The sequence below is a fragment of the Hyla sarda genome, chromosome 6 (assembly GCF_029499605.1).
Source record: "Hyla sarda isolate aHylSar1 chromosome 6, aHylSar1.hap1, whole genome shotgun sequence".
In the NCBI taxonomy this organism is placed as follows: Eukaryota; Metazoa; Chordata; class Amphibia; order Anura; family Hylidae; genus Hyla; species Hyla sarda.
The window spans coordinates 145,191,732-145,211,064 of record NC_079194.1 but is presented as its reverse complement, the minus strand read 5'-3'; the positions used below and the strand labels follow the sequence as shown (position 1 = coordinate 145,211,064).

General features: G+C 42.9%; 1 protein-coding gene across 3 annotated transcripts in view; it reads right to left on the bottom strand.

Moving 5' to 3' along the window:
• Positions 1-13,907, bottom strand: part of KCNG4 (potassium voltage-gated channel modifier subfamily G member 4) — a 28,936-nt gene extending 15,029 nt beyond the window's left edge. Inside the window, exons 1-2 of one of the 3 annotated variants that reach the window (XM_056525473.1) lie at positions 13,587-13,907; positions 12,393-13,176 (exon numbers count right to left, since the gene is read on the bottom strand). In XM_056525473.1, the coding sequence (XP_056381448.1) occupies positions 12,393-13,142 (750 nt within the window). In that variant the 5' untranslated portion in view covers positions 13,143-13,176; positions 13,587-13,907. The other 2 variants (XM_056525471.1, XM_056525472.1) reach the window with 2 other exon arrangements.
• Positions 13,908-19,333: the final 5,426 nt, after the last annotated feature.

The window sequence follows — 19,333 nt, the reverse complement described above, 5'->3', positions numbered from 1 at the left end:
ATAAATCTCAGTGATGTGAATAGAACATCATTCATTCATATTTCCCTCTGAGAGCGGTGATTGGCTGCAACCATCCAGCCAATCACCACTCTGGGCGGAAAATATGATGTTCTATTCACATCACTGGCCGGAGTACAGAGCAGAGATGTGAGCGCTGTATAGATCCGCTCCGCATCTCTGCTATATTATGGATGATTGCATTGGGTGTCAGAACTGACACCCGGGGCGCTATGTCTATTAGTACAGGTAGCACTACTCCCATCATGGAACAGTCTGATCCATGCTAGGAGTAGTAGAAAAAAAGTAAAACACACACACAGTTTATAAAAAATTAATTAAAATTTCGTTATAAAAAATAAAAATTTTGTTAAATACATTTTTTCCATCCCTACTGCATCCTTTTTTTATTTCTTTTTTTTATTGGTACCCAACAAATTTTGAAAAAAAACGCCAAAGGGGCCAAAAAAGGCACATTCCACACAAAGGTAAAGACGCCAGAAAAAAAGCCAGAAAAAAACACAGTGGCAATTTTTCTGGTATTTTTTCTGGCGTTTTTAAGCCTAAAAAAAAAGCAGGGCAAAAACCTCAGTGGAATTCTAGCCTCACAGTGCACCATGTGTAGAGGATTTGTACCATGACTCTCACTCACTGCAGTGCAACAGCTGAAATCTAGTGTTGCTCGCGAATATTCGCAATTCGAATATTATTCGCGAATATCGCATATTCGCGAATTTCGCGAATATAGCGCTATATATTCGTAATTACGAATATTCGTTTTTTTTTGTTTTTTTTTCTTCACAGTACACATCACAGTGATCACCCCTCTCTGCTTCCAGCTTGTGTGGTGTAAAGAAGGCTGTAATACTACTGTGTGAGACTGGTGCGCGAAAATTCGCATATATGAAAATTAGCATATGCGAATTTACACGTATGCTAATTTTGTGTATGTTAATTTTCACATATGTTAATTTTCGCATACGCGAATGTTCGCATATGCGAAAATAAAACGAGAATATAACGAATATGCGAATATTCGCGAATATATGACGAATATGCGTCCATATATTCGCGAATATTCGCGAATTCGAATTTGGCCTATGCCGCTCAACACTACTGAAATCTGCAACAAGATCATCAGTAAAATTCTATTTTAGGTGCAGATTTTCAAGTTAATTCCACAGAATTTATTTTAGGTCAGTGGCATACACAGAATAAAGGGGGCCCCATAGCAAAGGTCGTAATGGGCCCTATTTTGGTGTCTGATTTTACCCCCAAGACAGAAAGGTCTGGTTTTTCCTTCTCTTCTCATGACCCACTGGTGAATTTCCCCATCTATTATTTGTTGATAATGCAGATAACTGGCACTTTTCTATAACAATAGAGAAAGAAAAGGGACCCCCTAGCATCTGCACGATCTGCCTCTATGGTATGCATGCCCTGTTTTATGTGTATCAATAATGATTATTAGATTAGATTATTAGAGACTGTGTATATTGGTGGCAAAGCCATGGAAAAACCTGCGGCCATACACCCTGCTGCTTCCACTATATATTAGGGATCGACCGATATCCATTTTTTAGGGCCGATACCGATACTCTGTGGAGGTTAGGGCCGATAGCCGATAACTTACCAATATTCCGGCATAAGTTATCGGCTATTTAACCCCCGCCCCCACCGGTGACACCGTTGCAGATCATTGATTTAAAGCGGGCGTCTTAAATCAATTAACTGCAGTGGCTTTTGCTGTGCCAGAGACCGCCGCTGCCACCAGCTTCTCTCCCCCTGCCTGTCCTAGGGTCCTCCTGAGTCCTATCACCGCCACAGCAAACACCCCTCCCCCCACCACGCCGCTCCCCCCACCGCACCGCACCCCACACCGCCCCGGCCACACCGGCCACACTGCCAATGGGGCAGCGGCGGCGGCGATCTCTGGCCGGGGCGGTGCGGTGGGGGGTGCGGCGCGGTTCCAGTGGGGGCGGTGCTGTGGGCAGGGCATTATCGGATTATCGGCAAGGTAATTGCCAATACCGATAGTGTCCAAAATCGTGAATATCGGCCGATAATATCGGCCAAACCGAGAATCGGTCGATCCCTACTATATATCTCAGAACCAGTTACCTCTCCTCTCCTGAAATTCTCTGTTCTCCTGGTGATCCGTATGAGGTTCTATAAGCTTCTGGTCCAGTAATCATTGCTGTCACATTGAAAATTCATATTGCAGAGATTAGGCTCATTTTCTGTTGCAGATTGCAATGTTCCCTCGTGGCTCATTCCGGACAGAACAGAACTTCAGCCTCATAAATGAATCATTATATGGGAGACAATGTCTTATGAGATGAAAGGAAATGTTCTATCTTTAGATTCAGTCTTAGCTTGATTGGATATTTGTACCTTGGCAAACCCCATAAAGTAGTCTGGAGTGGCACAGCGTGGGACATCATTGGTATTCAGAGGTGTTCAGATCTGGGTACGAGGTGCCATTACTAAGCCATATAGGACAGTAGGAGATGATAATTCAGTGTAATTATGCGGTGACAAGAGCCGACTCATGAATGACCTCCAGAGTGACCAAGCTTAGATGTCATATAATACAAGACAGTGTGTGACCGCTGGATAAATCACACAATAACGCTAAGAAGCTGCAGTCATTATTGTCCCTTCTCGTCACCCACTTTATAGGGAATGTTCACACTACTAGTCCTTTCTGTCAATGGGATGACACGTCACGTCCATTTACCATGGAGCAGGAAGATTGTGGATCCACAGAGGAATTCAGTGAGGAAATGTTCATTGCTGAATTTCCTCAGTGTGAACATAGCCTTATGGTTAAATTTCACATGGTAATGTTTTACCACTTTTACTGCTGGCATGAGGATTCAACACTTTTTATAGAATGTGCCATACGAAGGGGCTGTCTGGGTGCCGGATGTTAGGGGTTGTGTCAACAAGTTATCCTAGCTTTACCTACCGGTATGTGACTGGTTTCTTTCTGCAGGTAAATAAGAGCTATGACATCAGTCCTGCAGTAGACAGCTCAGCAGATAGCTTTGCACATAAAAGGGGTATTCTGGCCAAATGCATCTCATCCCCTATTCAAAGGATAGGGGATAAGAAGTCTGATTGCGGGTGCTGCGATCTCCGTACAACACCCGCATTCTATGTGGGGCTGCGTCTCCAGTCTCGAAAACCTATTTGTTTCCGGGACTGGAGATGTGACGCCACGCCCAAATCCCCCCCCCCCCCCCCCCCCCCGCGCGTGACGTCATGCCATGCCCGTCCATTCATGTCTTTGGGAAGTGGCGTGACAGCCGTCACCCGTCACGCCCCCTCCCATATACATGAATGGAGGGGGCGTGGTGTGGCATCACCTCTCCAGTCCCAGAAATAAAGAGGTTTCTGAGACTGGAGATGCAGCCGTGTGCGGGTGTTGCACGGAGATCGCGGGGGGTCCCAGCGGCAGGCCCCACCATGATCAGACATCGGACATTGACTTTGAATAGGGTCCATCGTATTTCTGTCTGGGGTCCATTGTTTCACAGAAGGTGAGCGGGGAAAAAATTAAGACATTTTCATGCGCTTAATGCCTGCAATATGAACAAACCTTGTTAGCAGAGCTCCTCTGATTGGAGCTCAAAGCTAATGTTAACATGGCCTTAGAGACACTGCCTCAGCAGACAGTATCAAATATAATAGTATTAGGAAAGGTGGCTTATCAGATAGTATCACATGATAGGACTAAATTGTGGAGCAGCGGCTTAGCAGACAGTACTATACATTTTGAAGTTAAATGGGCACTGTCAGATTCAAAAACTTTTCATATGGTGTACATCTTGGAAAAACGTTAACCTTCCTAATATACTTCATATATAGAAATCATAGAATATAGAAATCATAAAAGTCATCAAAAAGACCACTAGGGGTCCCCATACCATCTGAATATAATCCTGTCCAGCTGCACCATCATCTTTGTACCAGCTGACGCACAGGTTGGGACAAAGTCCAGTAAGTGAGGGCAAGACTAGTACTCCTCTGTGCTCACTCCTGTCCTGTCCTATCAGATCAGACTTAAGCATGAAAACAGAAAGGAGGGGGTTACAGAGAAGCCTGCTGTCATGTCTGTATTGGCCTGTATTCACACACAGCTATTGGTTTGGTTGTGTGTGAACAGTTTTATGTTCCCTGGTCAGGGAATAGTTAATAACCTTTTGCTTGCTAGCCAATAGCTCCTAGGGTGTGTCTATTTAAGGTCAGCCCAGTATAGCCTCTGTGCGGTTGATTGACTTCATTATATCCAGACTCACTAAGATGCTGGGCATGCTGCATGGAGCTCTTGGTGAAACACTCTTCATTTGAGCTTTTTAATCTACTATTTTACTTTAGCATGCACTTTGTATTTTCTGGTTTTAGCCATGGTTAGGTGGCATGCTTTTAGTAGACTTTAATCTGTGTTTGTTTAGCCGGTTTTAGGATTTGTATGTTCTTTTTGCTATGTGTCTGTTCACACTGTGTTTTCTCTTGTATCCATTTATATGAAGTTCTGTGTTTTATATTTCAGTTTTTCCTACTGGGTCAGCTTCTGACCACACTGTGGAACGTGCCGCTGGCCAGTAGTCTATTTGGATCTATTATTAATGGCTACTTCATTAGTGGAGTGGAGTGTCCAATTTGTGTGTCCATTGTGAACAGTGTGCTATGTTCCATCCCTGTTACCTCTCCATGGGGACTCCTTGTCTACTGGAGGTGTTCAGAGGTATTGCTATTCCTGTCTTGTGTTCAGTGTGAACAGTGTTCTATATTATATCCTGTGTACAGTGGTCCCTCAACATACGATGGTAATTCGTTCCAAACGACACATCGTTTGTCGAATCCATCGTATGTTGAGGGATTCGTGCAATGTAAAAATTGCATTTAATACTCACCTGTCCCCGCCGCTCCAGACCGCATCCTCACCGCTCCCGATGCTGTCCCGCTGCTCCGGCGTCTTCTTCGGGATCCTCCAGCTTCCTCCGCATCTTCTCCAGTGTCCGGGCCTCGCTTTCTGGTGACATTATTACAATGCTGCGCCGGCACAGCGTGCGTAGCGACGTAATGACTACAGCGGAAAGCGAGGCCCGGACCCTGGAGAAGATGCAGAAGACGCCGGAGGATCGCGAAGTGGACCCAGAGCAGCGGGGATAGGTAAGCGAACCTGTCCAGGATGCTTAAACTGCTATCCGACAGCAGCTTAAGCATTTTGCGCTGTCGGATAGCAGTTGATGCGATGGCCCCGACATATAAAAGCATCGTATGTCGATGCTGACATCGACATGCGATGGCCTCTGAGAGGCCATCGTATGTCGATTTGATCATATGTCGGGGCCATCCCATGTCGGGGGGTTACTTTATTTAGGCATCCTTGTTACCTGCCCATGGGGACTCAGAGGGTATTGTTATTCCTGCATCTACTGGACGTGTTCTGAAGGGATTGTGATTATTCCTGTCTTGTGTTCAGTGTGAACAGTGTTCTATAATTATATCCTGTTGTATCCGTTTTTCTGAGTTGTAACTTGGCATCCCTGTTACCTGTCCATGGGGACTCCGTGTCTACTGGAGGTGTTCGGAGGGATTGCGATAATTCCTGTTTAGCGATAGATCCTGTTTACCTGTCTGTGGGGACTCAGAGGGCATTGTTATTCCTGTATCTACCGGAGGTTTTCCTAGGGGATTAAGTTTATTCCTGTTTTGTTCTGAAGTATGTTCAGACTTATCCGTTTATGTTTATTAGTTCTTTATTCAGATCCTTGGAGTTTTGTTCATGACCGCTTATCTATTAGTGTGCTCTGTTCACGACCACAGAGTCCTCTGTTCATGTCTGCTGATATAGTGTCCTCTGTACTAACTCTCTGATTTGTGTCCTCTGAACTTAATCTGTTATGGAGTACTATGTTCCTGTTATGTTTCTGGTTTGTGACCGACTATTTATTAGTATGTGTTTTTATTAGGCCCCTGCACTTTAGTTCAGGGAGGTACCGGTGCCCAGTTGTCGATCCACTGGTTGGGGGGGGGGGGGATGGGCAAGTAGACAGGGAGAATGGTTTTTAGGGTCAGTTTAGGGCTCACTTTCCCCGTGCACCCCGGTCGGTCCCTGACACCTGCAGTGATTGGATGAAGAGACCCAGCACAGCAGACTGAGAAAGATGAGTCATGCAGAGTGAGGACACCTCCCCTCAAAAGCATAGAATGACAAACCAAGTGAGCAGTAAAAATATTTGGGATTTGTTGGAGAAATATAGGTGCTAGACACATAACAAATATATTGTCATACTTATTGTAGGCCCCAAAAATGAATCACTATGTTTAATAGAATAATAGCATGATGTGTCCACCATGTTGTATGTTCTAAATAGACCACATTGTATTCTAAAGTTTTTCTCTACAAGTGCTTGTCTGGGAGAAGAATATTTCTTGTCTCTTTAGATATTTATGGCTGTTTAGATAAGACAGATGAGAGGGCTAGTTAGCCAGTCTTGTGAATGTTATTCTGACTAACAATTAACTACCCATTTAACTGGACAGATAGACATTCACACATCTGTGTTGGAGAATCATCCATTGTATTATTATCTTTCCCATAAATTTGATAGTGTTGGAAATGTCTAATTGGTGGCTCAATGTTTGCTTATGTATTCCTTTTTTTTGGTTCTTTTTTTCTTACAATTTTTTTTGCTTATGTGCGACTTATTTATCAACTGGTTTCAGACAGATCAAAAAGTCGCACAAAAAAGAGACTAGTCGCACGTGTGACTTTTCTGTGGCAATTTTAAGCAAAAAAAATAAATAAAGAAATGCTTTGATAAATGTCCCCCTCTATGTCTGGAAAAACCATGCTTTGATTACTTATGTAAGTATGGGGATTAACCCCATACTTTCTGATTTAGGGTTCCATACGTCATGTTTTAAATTGTTAATGGATCCAGCATGTCACCCAGTCAGAGGCTATATGCCCTGCAGAGGTGAGTGGATATGAGCTTTAGGCTCATAATTTGTGCTAGGGTCCTATCCTAAATGAGGCCACCTCCCGTGGTGGATGGGGGGACACGTTCTGATCAAAAAGTGCGCTAAGAGCCTACATTTTTTGACCAATGTGTGCTGCTGCAATCTTTTTTTTTTTGTATACTCTGTATCTGCCACAGCAGCGTGCACCCGTGTATTAGGTTGTTGTGCTGGCTATTTTTCTTTTTGCTTGTTTGTACAACTCAGGGGGAATGGCACCCTCTTTAGATGTGCACCCCTCCCTCCTTTTCACAGGTGGTGTTTTACATTGTTAATGGATCCAGCATGTCACCCAGTCAGAGGCTATGTCCAGCAGGGGTGAGTGGATACGAGCGTTAGGCTCAGAATTTGTGCTAGGGTCCCATCCTTAATGAGGCCACCTCCCCATGGTGGATGGGGGGGGACACATTTTGATCAAAAAGTGCGATAAGAGCCTCAATTTTTTGACCAATGTGTGATGCTGCAATCTTCTTTTTTTGTATAAGTGTTATAAGTATATTTCCCACACAGGAAACTTGCTTCAAGTTCTTCCTCCTAAAATATAGTCTAGCAAGATCATATATCATTTCTATTTAATTGTCTTAATAATCTTACCAAAGTCATGTATAAAATTGTCTAGAATGAGGTGGAAATATATAAAATTTCTTCCATGTTTATATCCTTAGATGGATTTGCCCATTCTTGGAGTTGTAACGTTTAGTTGGTTAGAAGGGGTGGAGTGTATTTAGCATTCCATATTGATGTCTATGATTAGATATTGCCCATCTTGATTTAATGAGGTTTCCTCTGGACAGAGTGATGTATAAACCTTTTTCTTGTGTAATATCCTGACCTAATAGCTCATGTTTCATTGTAACAAGTTACTTACTTACTTACTACTCACATGTATTGTTCTACTGTTATGTAGTCAATTAACAAGCTTATAATGTTTACTAATATATCTAATTGAAATCATTTGCATATATCACTGTGTTTGTTACTCTTTTATGTTTATAACATTATAACGAATAAATCTGCATACTTTAATAATACCTGTGTATTATTGTATATTGCAAAACTACCTTAAAGGGGTATTCCAGGCCAAAACTTTTTTTTATATATCAACTGGCTCCGGAAAGTTAAACAGATTTGTAAATTACTTCTATAAAAAAAATCTTAATCCTTCCAATAATTATTAGCTTCTGAAGTTGAGTTGTTTTCTGTCTAACTGCTCTCTGATGACTCACGTCCCGGGAGCTGTCCAGCTCCTATGGGGATATTCTCCCATCATGCACAGCTCCCGGGACGTGACATCATCATTGAGCAGTTAGACAGAAAACTTCAGAAGCTAATAACTATTGGAAGGATTAAGATTTTTTAATAGAAGTAATTTACAAATCTGTTTAACTTTCCGGAGCCAGTTGATATATATAAAAAAAGGTTTTTCCTGGAATACCCCTTTAAGCATTAATGTCATTAAAGCAAAATAACTTGTTGATATCTGAGGAAATAGTCGGACTCAGATGTGAATTGTATTTATTGGCTTTGTCTACAATTCACCAGGTCATAATTTTGATATTTTTGATAATTTTAATACATTTTTAATTTCTCATAATGAAAAAATGTTATGACCATAATTCATAATTGAGTTATTACCGCACGACAATGTATGCATACAATCAGTATTAGGTACCGAGTAACATATAACAATTTTTTGTGGTATATGACAGGTACTCTTTAAGGTTCCCATACATTCTAGCCATGTGCCGGCTGAACCTGGTGATTTAGGTTATGAACATACATTGCAGATACACTGCAGATTTCCACTAACCGGAAGAAGCATTGAGTGGTGAAACATCAGGTGATGGGGGTTTGGGTCTCTTTTGTCCACTCGGTAATTATGTTTGTTACACATCTTGCTAATACCTAACTCCTTGCTTCCGCTATTTTATTCTTCTCTTTGCGCTACCTTTATATAAATTCTTATATTTTCCTATGCATTCATTTGCAGTCTTTTTTAGTTACCCTAATTTGCTTCATGTATGGTACTGTGGGCTGTCTCAGGTGGTTTAATCCTTATACCTTATACTTATTGCACTGCTGAAGCATTTGGAGTTTTTTCCAGATCCCCCTTTCTTTGTCTCTGTATCATGGAGTTGCATCTCCGTTTTTTATCCATATGTATTTTAAATGATTTTAGATGTATGTAATTTTTGCATACTCTTATGATATTACTTGGTCCATATACGATCCTTTTTGTGTGTGCATCCAAAATTAAGCCAAAGGCAGAAGGGGATCCATCTGGAAGGGAAAAATCTAAAGGAATGTGTTAAAATTCCTTCTTCCAGCTGGATCCACTTCTGCCTTTGGTTCATTTTCTACTGCATAACTGCAGTGCTTCGTCCTACATTTAGGTGGGATCGGCTGCCCATTTAATGTGTATGGGGGCCTCCAAATTCTATTCTGACATATGATGTTAGAGGAGAAAAAGATTGGGCTTCTTGAATTCCAACTCGATCCTCTTGTTCTAGGAGATGAGCCGCCACCAGACTCCTTCCTCCTTCTCCCTCAATTCTGAACACAGGAACACAATTCTAAACAAAGCGATCATATGTGTGGAGGCATCTGGACAAAAAGCTGTTTCGCTGTAAGCTATCAGATATGTTTCACTAGCTCAGCCTTTACCACAGGTACCACAGCTCCTCAGACACACAATACTTTGGTTTACCACCAAAGTATCACACATAATAGGCTTAGATACAGCAACTCAGCAGATGGTATCCAACAGAATTGGATTGGATACAGAGACTCAGCAGGTGGTATTACAATGGCTCAGATTAGATTCATCAGATAGTATCGCACATGATGGTATTAGATACCGTAGCCCAGTAGACTGTATCACACAAAATAAGATTAGATAAAGAAGTTCTGTAGACAGCATCACACAGGATTGTATTGCATACAGCAGCTCAACAGACAGTATCACACATGATAGGATTACAGACAGCATCTCAGCACATAGTATCACATATGATAAGATTAGATACAGCAGCTCAGCAAACAATATCGTACAGGATGGGTTTAAGTACAGAAGCCGTGCAGGCAGTATCACACATGAAAGTTTAGATACAGCAGTTTAGCAGACAGTATCATGCATACTAGGCCTAGATAAATAGACCCAGCAGACAGTATTACGCATGATAGGATTAGATACAGTGGCTCTGGAGCCGGTATCACACAGTTTATTTTTTTTTACAGAGAAGCTCATCAGATAGAATTACATAAGTTTAGATTAGATACATCAACTCAGCAGATAGTATCACACATGACAGAATTAAAGAGAGCCTCTCAGCAGACAGTAGTACAAATGATAGGCTTGGATACAAGAGCTGTGTTGTACTTCTCTGTATATTATAGACCACGTGTAACAGTTACTTTGCTTTATACATTGGTTGATAAGACACTGCCACCTTGAGGTCACTTTACCATTTAAAATTTTTGGCTTGCTGTTACCGCGCCTTCTTGTTTCCCACTACTTTATGTTATATTCTTGCTCTGGATGGAGACTTTCACCTGGAGTGGAGACATCACTATTAACCCACTGTATACAACAACCTCAGCCATAATGTAGGCATGTGACATTTCCCCAGTGATGCTGCTTCCTCCAGGAATCTCTGTGCATCCCAGTAAATAACCCCTCACTCCCTACACTGGAGACGCCTCTTGTACGGCTGTTTGTGATCTACAATCGTAGTGATACTGAAAGTAATCCTCTGTCAGAGATTCCAGTCAGATCAGTAGAGGATTTACATACAGGGATTAATATTGATCTGATTGAACTGACATTGGTCAGATATCTGTGACCCCATCTTCACTAGGGTTGCCACCTGGTAATTTACTGGCACAGCCAATATTTTGACCACCTTGACGGTATTTTTATATTAAAAATTCCTGTAGTGTTCCCGTAGTGTTGCACCATATACTATACTAGTGTTTCCCAATCAGAGCACTTCCAGCTGTTGCAAAACTACAACTCCCAGCATGCCCGGACAGCCAACGGCTGTCCGGGCATGCTGGGAGTTGTAGTTTTGCAACAGCTGGAGGCACCCCTGGTTGGGAAACACTGACCTATACTATATACTACTATATAGTCCAACATGCTGGGAGTTGTAGTTTGGCAACAGCTGGAGGAACCCCTGTTTGGGAAACACTGACCTATACTGTACACTACTATATAGTCCAACATGCTGGGATTTGTAGTTTTGCAACAGCTGGAGGCACCCCTGGTTGGGAAACACTGACCTATACTATATACTACTATATAGTCCAACATGCTGGGAGTTGTAGTTTGGCAACAGCTGGAGGAACCCCTGTTTGGGAAACACTGACCTATACTGTACACTACTATATAGTCCAACATGCTGGGAGTTATAGTTTTGCAACAGCTGGAGGCACCCCTGGTTGGGAAACACTGACCTATACTATATACTACTATATAGTCCAACATGCTGGGAGTTGTAGTTTGGCAACAGCTGGAGGAACCCCTGTTTGGGAAACACTGACCTATACTGTACACTACTATATAGTCCAACATGCTGGGATTTGTAGTTTTGCAACAGCTGGAGGCACCCCTGGTTGGGAAACACTGACCTATACTATATACTACTATATAGTCCAACATGCTGGGAGTTGTAGTTTTGCAACAGCTGGAGGAACCCCTGTTTGGGAAACACTGACCTATACTATACACTACTATATAGTCCAACATGCTGGGAGTTGTAGTTTTGCCACAGCTGGAGGCACCCCTGGTTGGGAAACACTAACCTATACTATATACTACTATATAGTCCAACATGCTGTGAGTTGTAGTTTTGCAACAGCTGGAGGCACTCTCGTTGAGAAACACTAACCTATACTATGTACTAATATATAGTCCAACATGCTGGGAGTTGTAGTTTTGCAAGAGCTGGATGCACCCTGGTTGGGAAACACTGACCTATACTATATACTACTATATAGTCCAACGTGCTGGGAGTTGTAGTTTTCGTTTGGGGCAGCTGCTGAGCCACAGGCTGTATCAGGGAATGCTGGGAGTTGCAGTTAGTAACTCCCGAATTTAATTTAAAAAAAAGCGATCAAAAAGTCACATCATAACCAAAATAGTACTGTTAAAAACTACAGATTGGGGCACAAAAAATGAGCCCTTATACAGGCCCGTATAAGGGGAAATAAAAAAAAGTTATAGGGGTGGTCAGAATAGGAGAAAATTTTCCTCGCATATGTGTATTCTGTGTTGTCGCGCATATATAATTAGTTATGCAAATTAGCATGGCAAGAGAGGTGGCAACACTAATCTTCACATCCATGAGACGTACACTCACCCTGTCTTCCTCAGCACGGAGGTCCGGCATGGTGCTGACGCATAGGTTGATGGCCGTGGTGGCCACAAATAAGATGGACAGACAGGCAAATACCTTCCCGGGCAAGCCAGACTGGGGGTTCTCCACCATGTCCCGCAGTTTGCTCATATAGTAGCCCATCTTGGAGTGGTCTTCTAGCACACAGATGGTCTCCCGGGTTCTCTGCGCCTCCTCCTCCTTCCTGAATTCTGCCAGTTCCTCGAGTTTTTGGAACAGCTTCCTCAGGCAGCAGTGCTCCAGGTTGGACTCCTCGATGCCCCAGTACATCAGCTCATCCTGAAAAGACAAGGCGCACATCTCACGCAGCAGACGCAGTTTCCCCACTGCCAAAAAGCTGACTATCATCCTGAATGCACACGGGTTCCTGTCAAAGAAAAACTCATTGGTGTCTTCATCAAAGTCATCACAGATCTGGATGATCTCGTCATAGTTGCTGCAAAACCTCAACTTGCCAAGCCTTGTCATGGGGAACTCGTCCAGTGTACTCCAAGGGATGAGGTACCGAAAGCCTCCCACGTTAATGATGACCTCTCGCTTAAAGTCGACTGTGTACAAATCATCGGGGTCATAGATTCTCTTTGCCCTTTGGTACTTTACCCCTTTAAGTGTCTGCGACTCTACAGCTACGGGGAAGAAGTGGTTTAATGTACTGCTTGAGGTGTAGCTGAGGTTGCTGTAGTCGTGCTCGCTGCTTCCTGAGATTATAGGCATCTCTGATGGAAAGCTGACACTTCACACAGGAAAACTGCAAGAGAGGAAGACGATCACTAACAAATACGAAGTAGATCCAGGAGGGATGGAATGTGTATATATGTTTGTGGTGGGTGCCCGTGCTGGGGTATCTAAGCTTATTCTGTATGATATAGCCTGCTGAGCCCCTCTACATAAGCCTATTGTATAGGATAACGTCAACTCGGCTGCTGTATGGAATCCTATCATGAGTGATACTTTCTGTTGAACCATGTATTTAAGCCTATAATGTGTAATAGATGGTGCAGAGAACTACACAACACTACTTTCTTATTGTGGTAGTTCATTGAAAAAGAATCTGCATGGATAGTGCTGGCTGATGCATCAGGTGATGGTAGTGGATGATGGGAGTGATGCAGTAATTCCATGGTATCAGGCAGGACACTTGCTGTAAAGTTCCCTCACCAGGTAAGTGTCGATGACTGGTTCTCCTCATCCTCCTCTCTGCTCTGCTGTCTCCATCCCATCTCCTCACTGGCTGCTGCCAGCAAAATAAAAGGAATTTGTCGAGCGTCTGTTGTCTCCTCTCCTCCTCCTCCTCTCCCACTGTCACCTCCCTCCTGCACCTCTCTTCCTCACTCCTGCGCTCTTACAAGCCATGTGTGGTACTAAAGGGGCAGAGATCCCAGGACTGCTGCATAAGGTGTACAGCTGAACTGCTGCACAGGTGCCATTCACACCCCAGCCTTATATCCTGTGGAATCCCAAAAGCACTAGAAATAGCATGTGATGGGGTGTGTGGGGGGGGGTCCTGTTATAGATTTTCCACTGGGGGGGCAAGGAGCCTAACCCTTCGGGGATCAAGCCCATTTTGACCCTAAGGACACGAGCATTTTTTGCACATCTGACCACTGTCCCTTTAAGTATTAATAACTCTGGGATGCTTGTACTTATTAATTTGTTTCAGAGATCGTTTTTTCGTGACATATTCTACTTTATGTTAGTACATTTTCGTTGATACTTGCATCTTTTTTTGGTGAAAAAATCCAAACTTTTATGAAAAATTAGAAAATGTTTCATTTTCTAATACCAAATAAATTATATATTGATTCACATATACAATATGTCTACTTTATGTTGGCATCATAAAATTGACATGTTTTTACTATTTGAAGACATCAGAGGGCTTCAAAGTTCAGCAGCAATTTTCCAAATTTTCATGTAAATTTCAAAATCTGAATTTTTTTAGAGGCCAGTTCAGTTTGAAGTGAATTTGGGGGTCTTTATGTTAGACATACGCCATAATGGACCCCATTATGAAAACTGCAACATATTCAAAATGACATTCAGAAAGTTTGTTAACCCTTTAGGTGTTTCACAGGAATAGCAGCAAAGTGGAGGCGAAAATTCAAATTCTTAATTTTTTACACTATCATGTTCTTGTAGACCCAATTATTGAATGTTCTTGTAGATCCATATTTTTTTTTTACAAGGGGTAAAAGGAGAAAAAGCCCCCCAAAATTTGTAACCCAACCCCTCTTGAGTAAGGAAATACCTCATATGTGGATGCAAAGCGCTTTGTTGGTGCACTAGAGGGCTCAGAAGAGAAGGACCGACAATGGGATTTTGGAGAGCGAATTTTGCCAAAATGGTTTTTGCTGGGCATGTCACATTTAGGAAGCCCCTATGGTTCCAGAACAGCGCAAAACACCCCACATGTATACTATTTGGGAAACTACACCCCTCAAGGAACGTAACAAGTGGGTACAGTGAGCCTTAACACCCCACAGGTGTTTGACGTTTTTTCAATAAAGTTGGACGTGAAAATGAAAGATTGTTATTTTTTCACTAAAATGCTTATGTTACCCCAAATTTTTCATTTTCACAAGGGGTAATAGGTAAAAATCTCCCCCCAGATTTGAAACCCCATTTCTCTTGTGTAAGGAAATACCTCATATGTGGATGTAAAGTGCTCTGTGGGTGAGCTTGAGGGTTCAGAAGGGAGGTAGCGACTTTGGGCTTTTGGAAAACAAATTTTGCTGAAATGGTTTTTGGGTGGCATCTCTCATTTAGGAAGCCCCAATGGTGCCAGAACAGCGAAGAACACCCCACATGACACACTATTTGGGAAACGAAACCCCTCAAGGAACGTAACAAGGGGTGCAGTGAGCATTTACACCCCACTGGCGTTTGACAGATCTTTGGAACAGTGGGCTGTGCAAATGAAAAATTACATTTTGGGGGTCTTTTTTTTTTCCTTTTACCTCTTATGAAATGAAAAGTATGGGGCAACACCAGCATGTTAGTGTAAAAAATTACTAAAAATTTACACTAACATGCTGGTGTAGACCCCATTTCATGAGGGGTAAAAGGAGAAAAAGCCACCAAATATTTGTAGCGTAATTTCTCCCAGGTACAGAAATACCCCATATGTGGCCCTAAACTGTTGCCTTGAAATATGACAGGGCTCTGAAGTGAGAGAGCGCCATGCCCATTTGAGACCTAAATTAGGAATTTTCATAGGGGTGTACCCGGATGTAAGCATTACACTTGCCTCCGATACCAAAAATACTGTACGTCAGCTTTTCCAAAACAGAGTACCTCCAGCTGTTGTAAAACTCCCAACATGCCTGAACAGTCAATGGCTGTCCGGTAATACTGGGAGTTGTTATGTTGCAACAGCTGGAGGCTCCGTTTTGGAAAAACTGACGTACAAGACATTTTAAATTTTTATAGGGGGGGGGGGGACAGTGTAAGGGTAGAGTGTATATGTAGTGTTTTACTCTTTATTTAGGGGTAGTGTAGTGTAGTGTTTTTGGACTACATTCACACGGGGGGGGGGGGTTTACAGTGAGTTTCCCGCTACAGTGGAAAATTTGTCACATCTCAAACTTAAAGCTGGAAACTTGCTGTAAACCCCCGCCCATGTGAATGTACCGTGTACTACAATTTCCAGCATGCGTGAACAGTCTCAGCATGCTGGGAGTTGTAGTTTTGCAACATCTGGAAGGGCACATATACAGTGGTCTCCAAACTGTAGCGCTCCAGATGTCAATTCAGAGCATGCCGAGACTGTCCAGGCATGCTGGTAGTTATAGTTCAGCAACATCTGGCCCTTCATGCCACGGCAGTCTGGGCATGCTTGGAGTTAAAGTTTTGCAACATCTGGAGGGCAACAGTTTGGAGACCACTACAAAGTGGTCTCCAAACTGTCCCCAGTTGTTGCAAAACTACAACTCACAACATGCCCTTCGACTGTCTGGGCATGTTGGGAGTTGTAGTATTGCAACAACTGGAGGCACACTGTTTGGGAAACATTGTCTGTTTCCTAACTCAATGGGGATATTTATCAAAGTTGTCTATGTCCCGCATCAATATAGACCAAACCACAGAGGGTTAGGCTGATCTATTGTGCGCCTAATTTATCAAAAGGCGCACGGCTCTTGATAAATTCTGTGCACAGACTTTGTGATTTATACTTTAGACTGTATTTAAACCTGCTCCAGCATGGTCTGACATTTCAGCGTATTTTCAGCCAATGCAACTTGTCGCTGAAAACTCGCTTTTGATAAATTCAGCACCAATGCATTTTCCAATGCATTTCCGTCTAAAATAGACTAGAATGCATCATGTTCTAAAAATCCTCTAGAGCAAAAGTCGCAAAAAAGTCGCACATATTTAGACTGCGAATTTAGACAGGAAAAACCAGTCTAAATCCTTTGATAAATATCCCCCATTGTTTCCCAACCCGTGTGCCTCCTGCTGTTGCAAAACTATAACTCCCAGCATGCACTAATAGACCATGCATGCTGGGAGTTGTAGTTTTGCAACACCTGGAGGCACATGGGTTGGGAAACACTGAGTTAGGAAACAGACAGTGGTGCGGAAACACTGTGGTAGTCTGTTACGTAACTCAGTGTTTCCCAATCCCAACCAGTGTGCCTCAAGCTGTTGCATAACTACAACTCCCAGCATGTACGGTCTGTCAGTGCATGCTGGGAGTTGTAATTTTGCAAAACAACGTATTTCAGCGAGCCCTATTAATTTCAGTGGCCTCGGCATAGTTCAGCTACTATGTTCAGACAACTTTCTGCTGAAATACGCTAGTCTAACGGGACTAACCACACTATTGAGTGCCTTAAATATGTGTATACTATTGGAATTGGCCCAAGTGTAGTGAATAAGCGGAAATTCATCAAGCTATTTAGAACCTTTTTTTTTTTGTCTAAAATTGTTGCACAAAAAGTCTGTCACTTTTCATGCAACTTTTGAGATACTTTTGCTTTTGATCATATTGGAACGTGAACTACAATATGCAGTGCTTTAGACTAGTGTTATGCAGTGGGCACTGATTCATTAAGTGTGACTTTTCTCTGAAAGTCGCAAAAAAGTTGCAGCGGCTGTCTTATAGACACAAACCCACACTCATTTACTTCAACCCTGTAAAGCAGTCTAAACAGGTACCATGGGCGTAGGAGCCAGTAAATCAAGTGGCATGCGACTTTTCATTAATTTGGCACAGGAAGGTAACCTCAAACACAACTTTTCTGCTCAAAAATAGTACACCTACTAGACAACAATTGATGAATTCCCCTCTAAGTGACAACTTTCAAGCCATTGAAATGAATAGGGCCGCTGCAGTATGCCGCAGTACACATCGGTATCCCTTTCGTGGCAGGATGCAGATGGTCTTGCTTTTTACAGTCGCTGGGAAATGCCCAGGTGGATCACACGGAATATTTGATGCAAAATGTAATGAAAAGAAAAGGCAAGGTGCAGTTACTGGAGGAACCAGGCAAGTGCAAGATAAGGTGAATTTCCATGTGCATTAAGTAAATGCCCCCCCTCGTCCCCTGGAGCAGTGAAACCAAAGTATTACTAACAAAATCGTGCAAGTATTGGCCAATGTACATGGGTGTAGTTTCCATTTGCATGTGGCAGCGACATTGCGAAAATCCGGCATAAGTGTCTTGTCTTGTTACATCTCTTAGTCCTTGGACGATACTTAAAGGGGTACTACCGTGCTGACAACTTATCCCCTATCTAAAGGATCGGGGATACGTTTCCTGATCGTGCGGGGTCCCACCGTTGGGGACACCCGCGGTCTCGCATGCAGCACCGCGCTCTCATCAGGCCCTGGAGCGAACATTCGCTCCAGATCTGATGACGGGGCCGGTGATCGTGATGTCCCAGCTCCGCCCCCGTGTGACGTCACGCTCTGCCCCCTCAATGCAAGTCTATTGCAGGGGCGAGACAGCTGTCTCGCCCCCTGCCATAGACTTATATTGAGGAGGCGGAGCGTGACGTCACACGGGGGGCGGAGCAGGGACGTCACGGACATCATGGAAAACGTTTTTTGTTAATCCACTGGTGCCAGAAAGTTAAGCAGATTTGTAAATTACTTCTATTTAAAAATCTTAATCCTTCCAGTACCTGCCAGCTGCTGTATGCTCCACAGGACGTTGTTTTCTTTTTGAATTTCCTTTCTGTCTGACCACAGTGCTCTCTGCTGACAACTCTGTCCATGTCAGGAACTGTCTAGAGCAGGATAGTTCCTAAAATGGTCAGACATAAAGTAAATTAAAAAGAAAACCACTTCCTGTGGAGCATACAGCAGCTAAGTTCTGGAAAGGTTTAGATTTTTAAATAGAAGTAATTTACAAATCTGTATAACTTTCTGGCACCAGTTGATTAAAAAAAAATGTTTTCCACCGGAGTACTCCTTTAATTAGATCTATCCCCTGTGAGGAAGCTTTGTACTTTAGTCTGCTCTACACCTAGAAGTTACCAGCTTCTATCTTTAGGAAAAGAGTATTTCCCCTCCCCCCTCCTGTGTGTATGCCTTTTTTTGTGTGTTACAAAACACTTCATTAAATTCGCCCCTGACTCCAGGATACGCTTCCCCGGAGATAGCGCTCCGTCAGTGAACATGGCTGCTCCCTACAGTATGTCAGTGGGATGAGCATCTGAAGCCTTGAAGTTGATAGATTTGTACTGAATTATGAAGAGGCTGTGAGTGCTTATCATCTTCCTAGAGAGTCACCTGTGTGATCCGAGCCCTTGTCTGATATATAATGTATGGACACCTACACAGCTCCGCACCATCTGACACCAATCGATATACATACACTCATTAACCTGAAACCTCCCCCAACCACGCGGCTTATATAGTGAAAAGTATTCCACAGTGACAATGCATGTAAAACCATGTA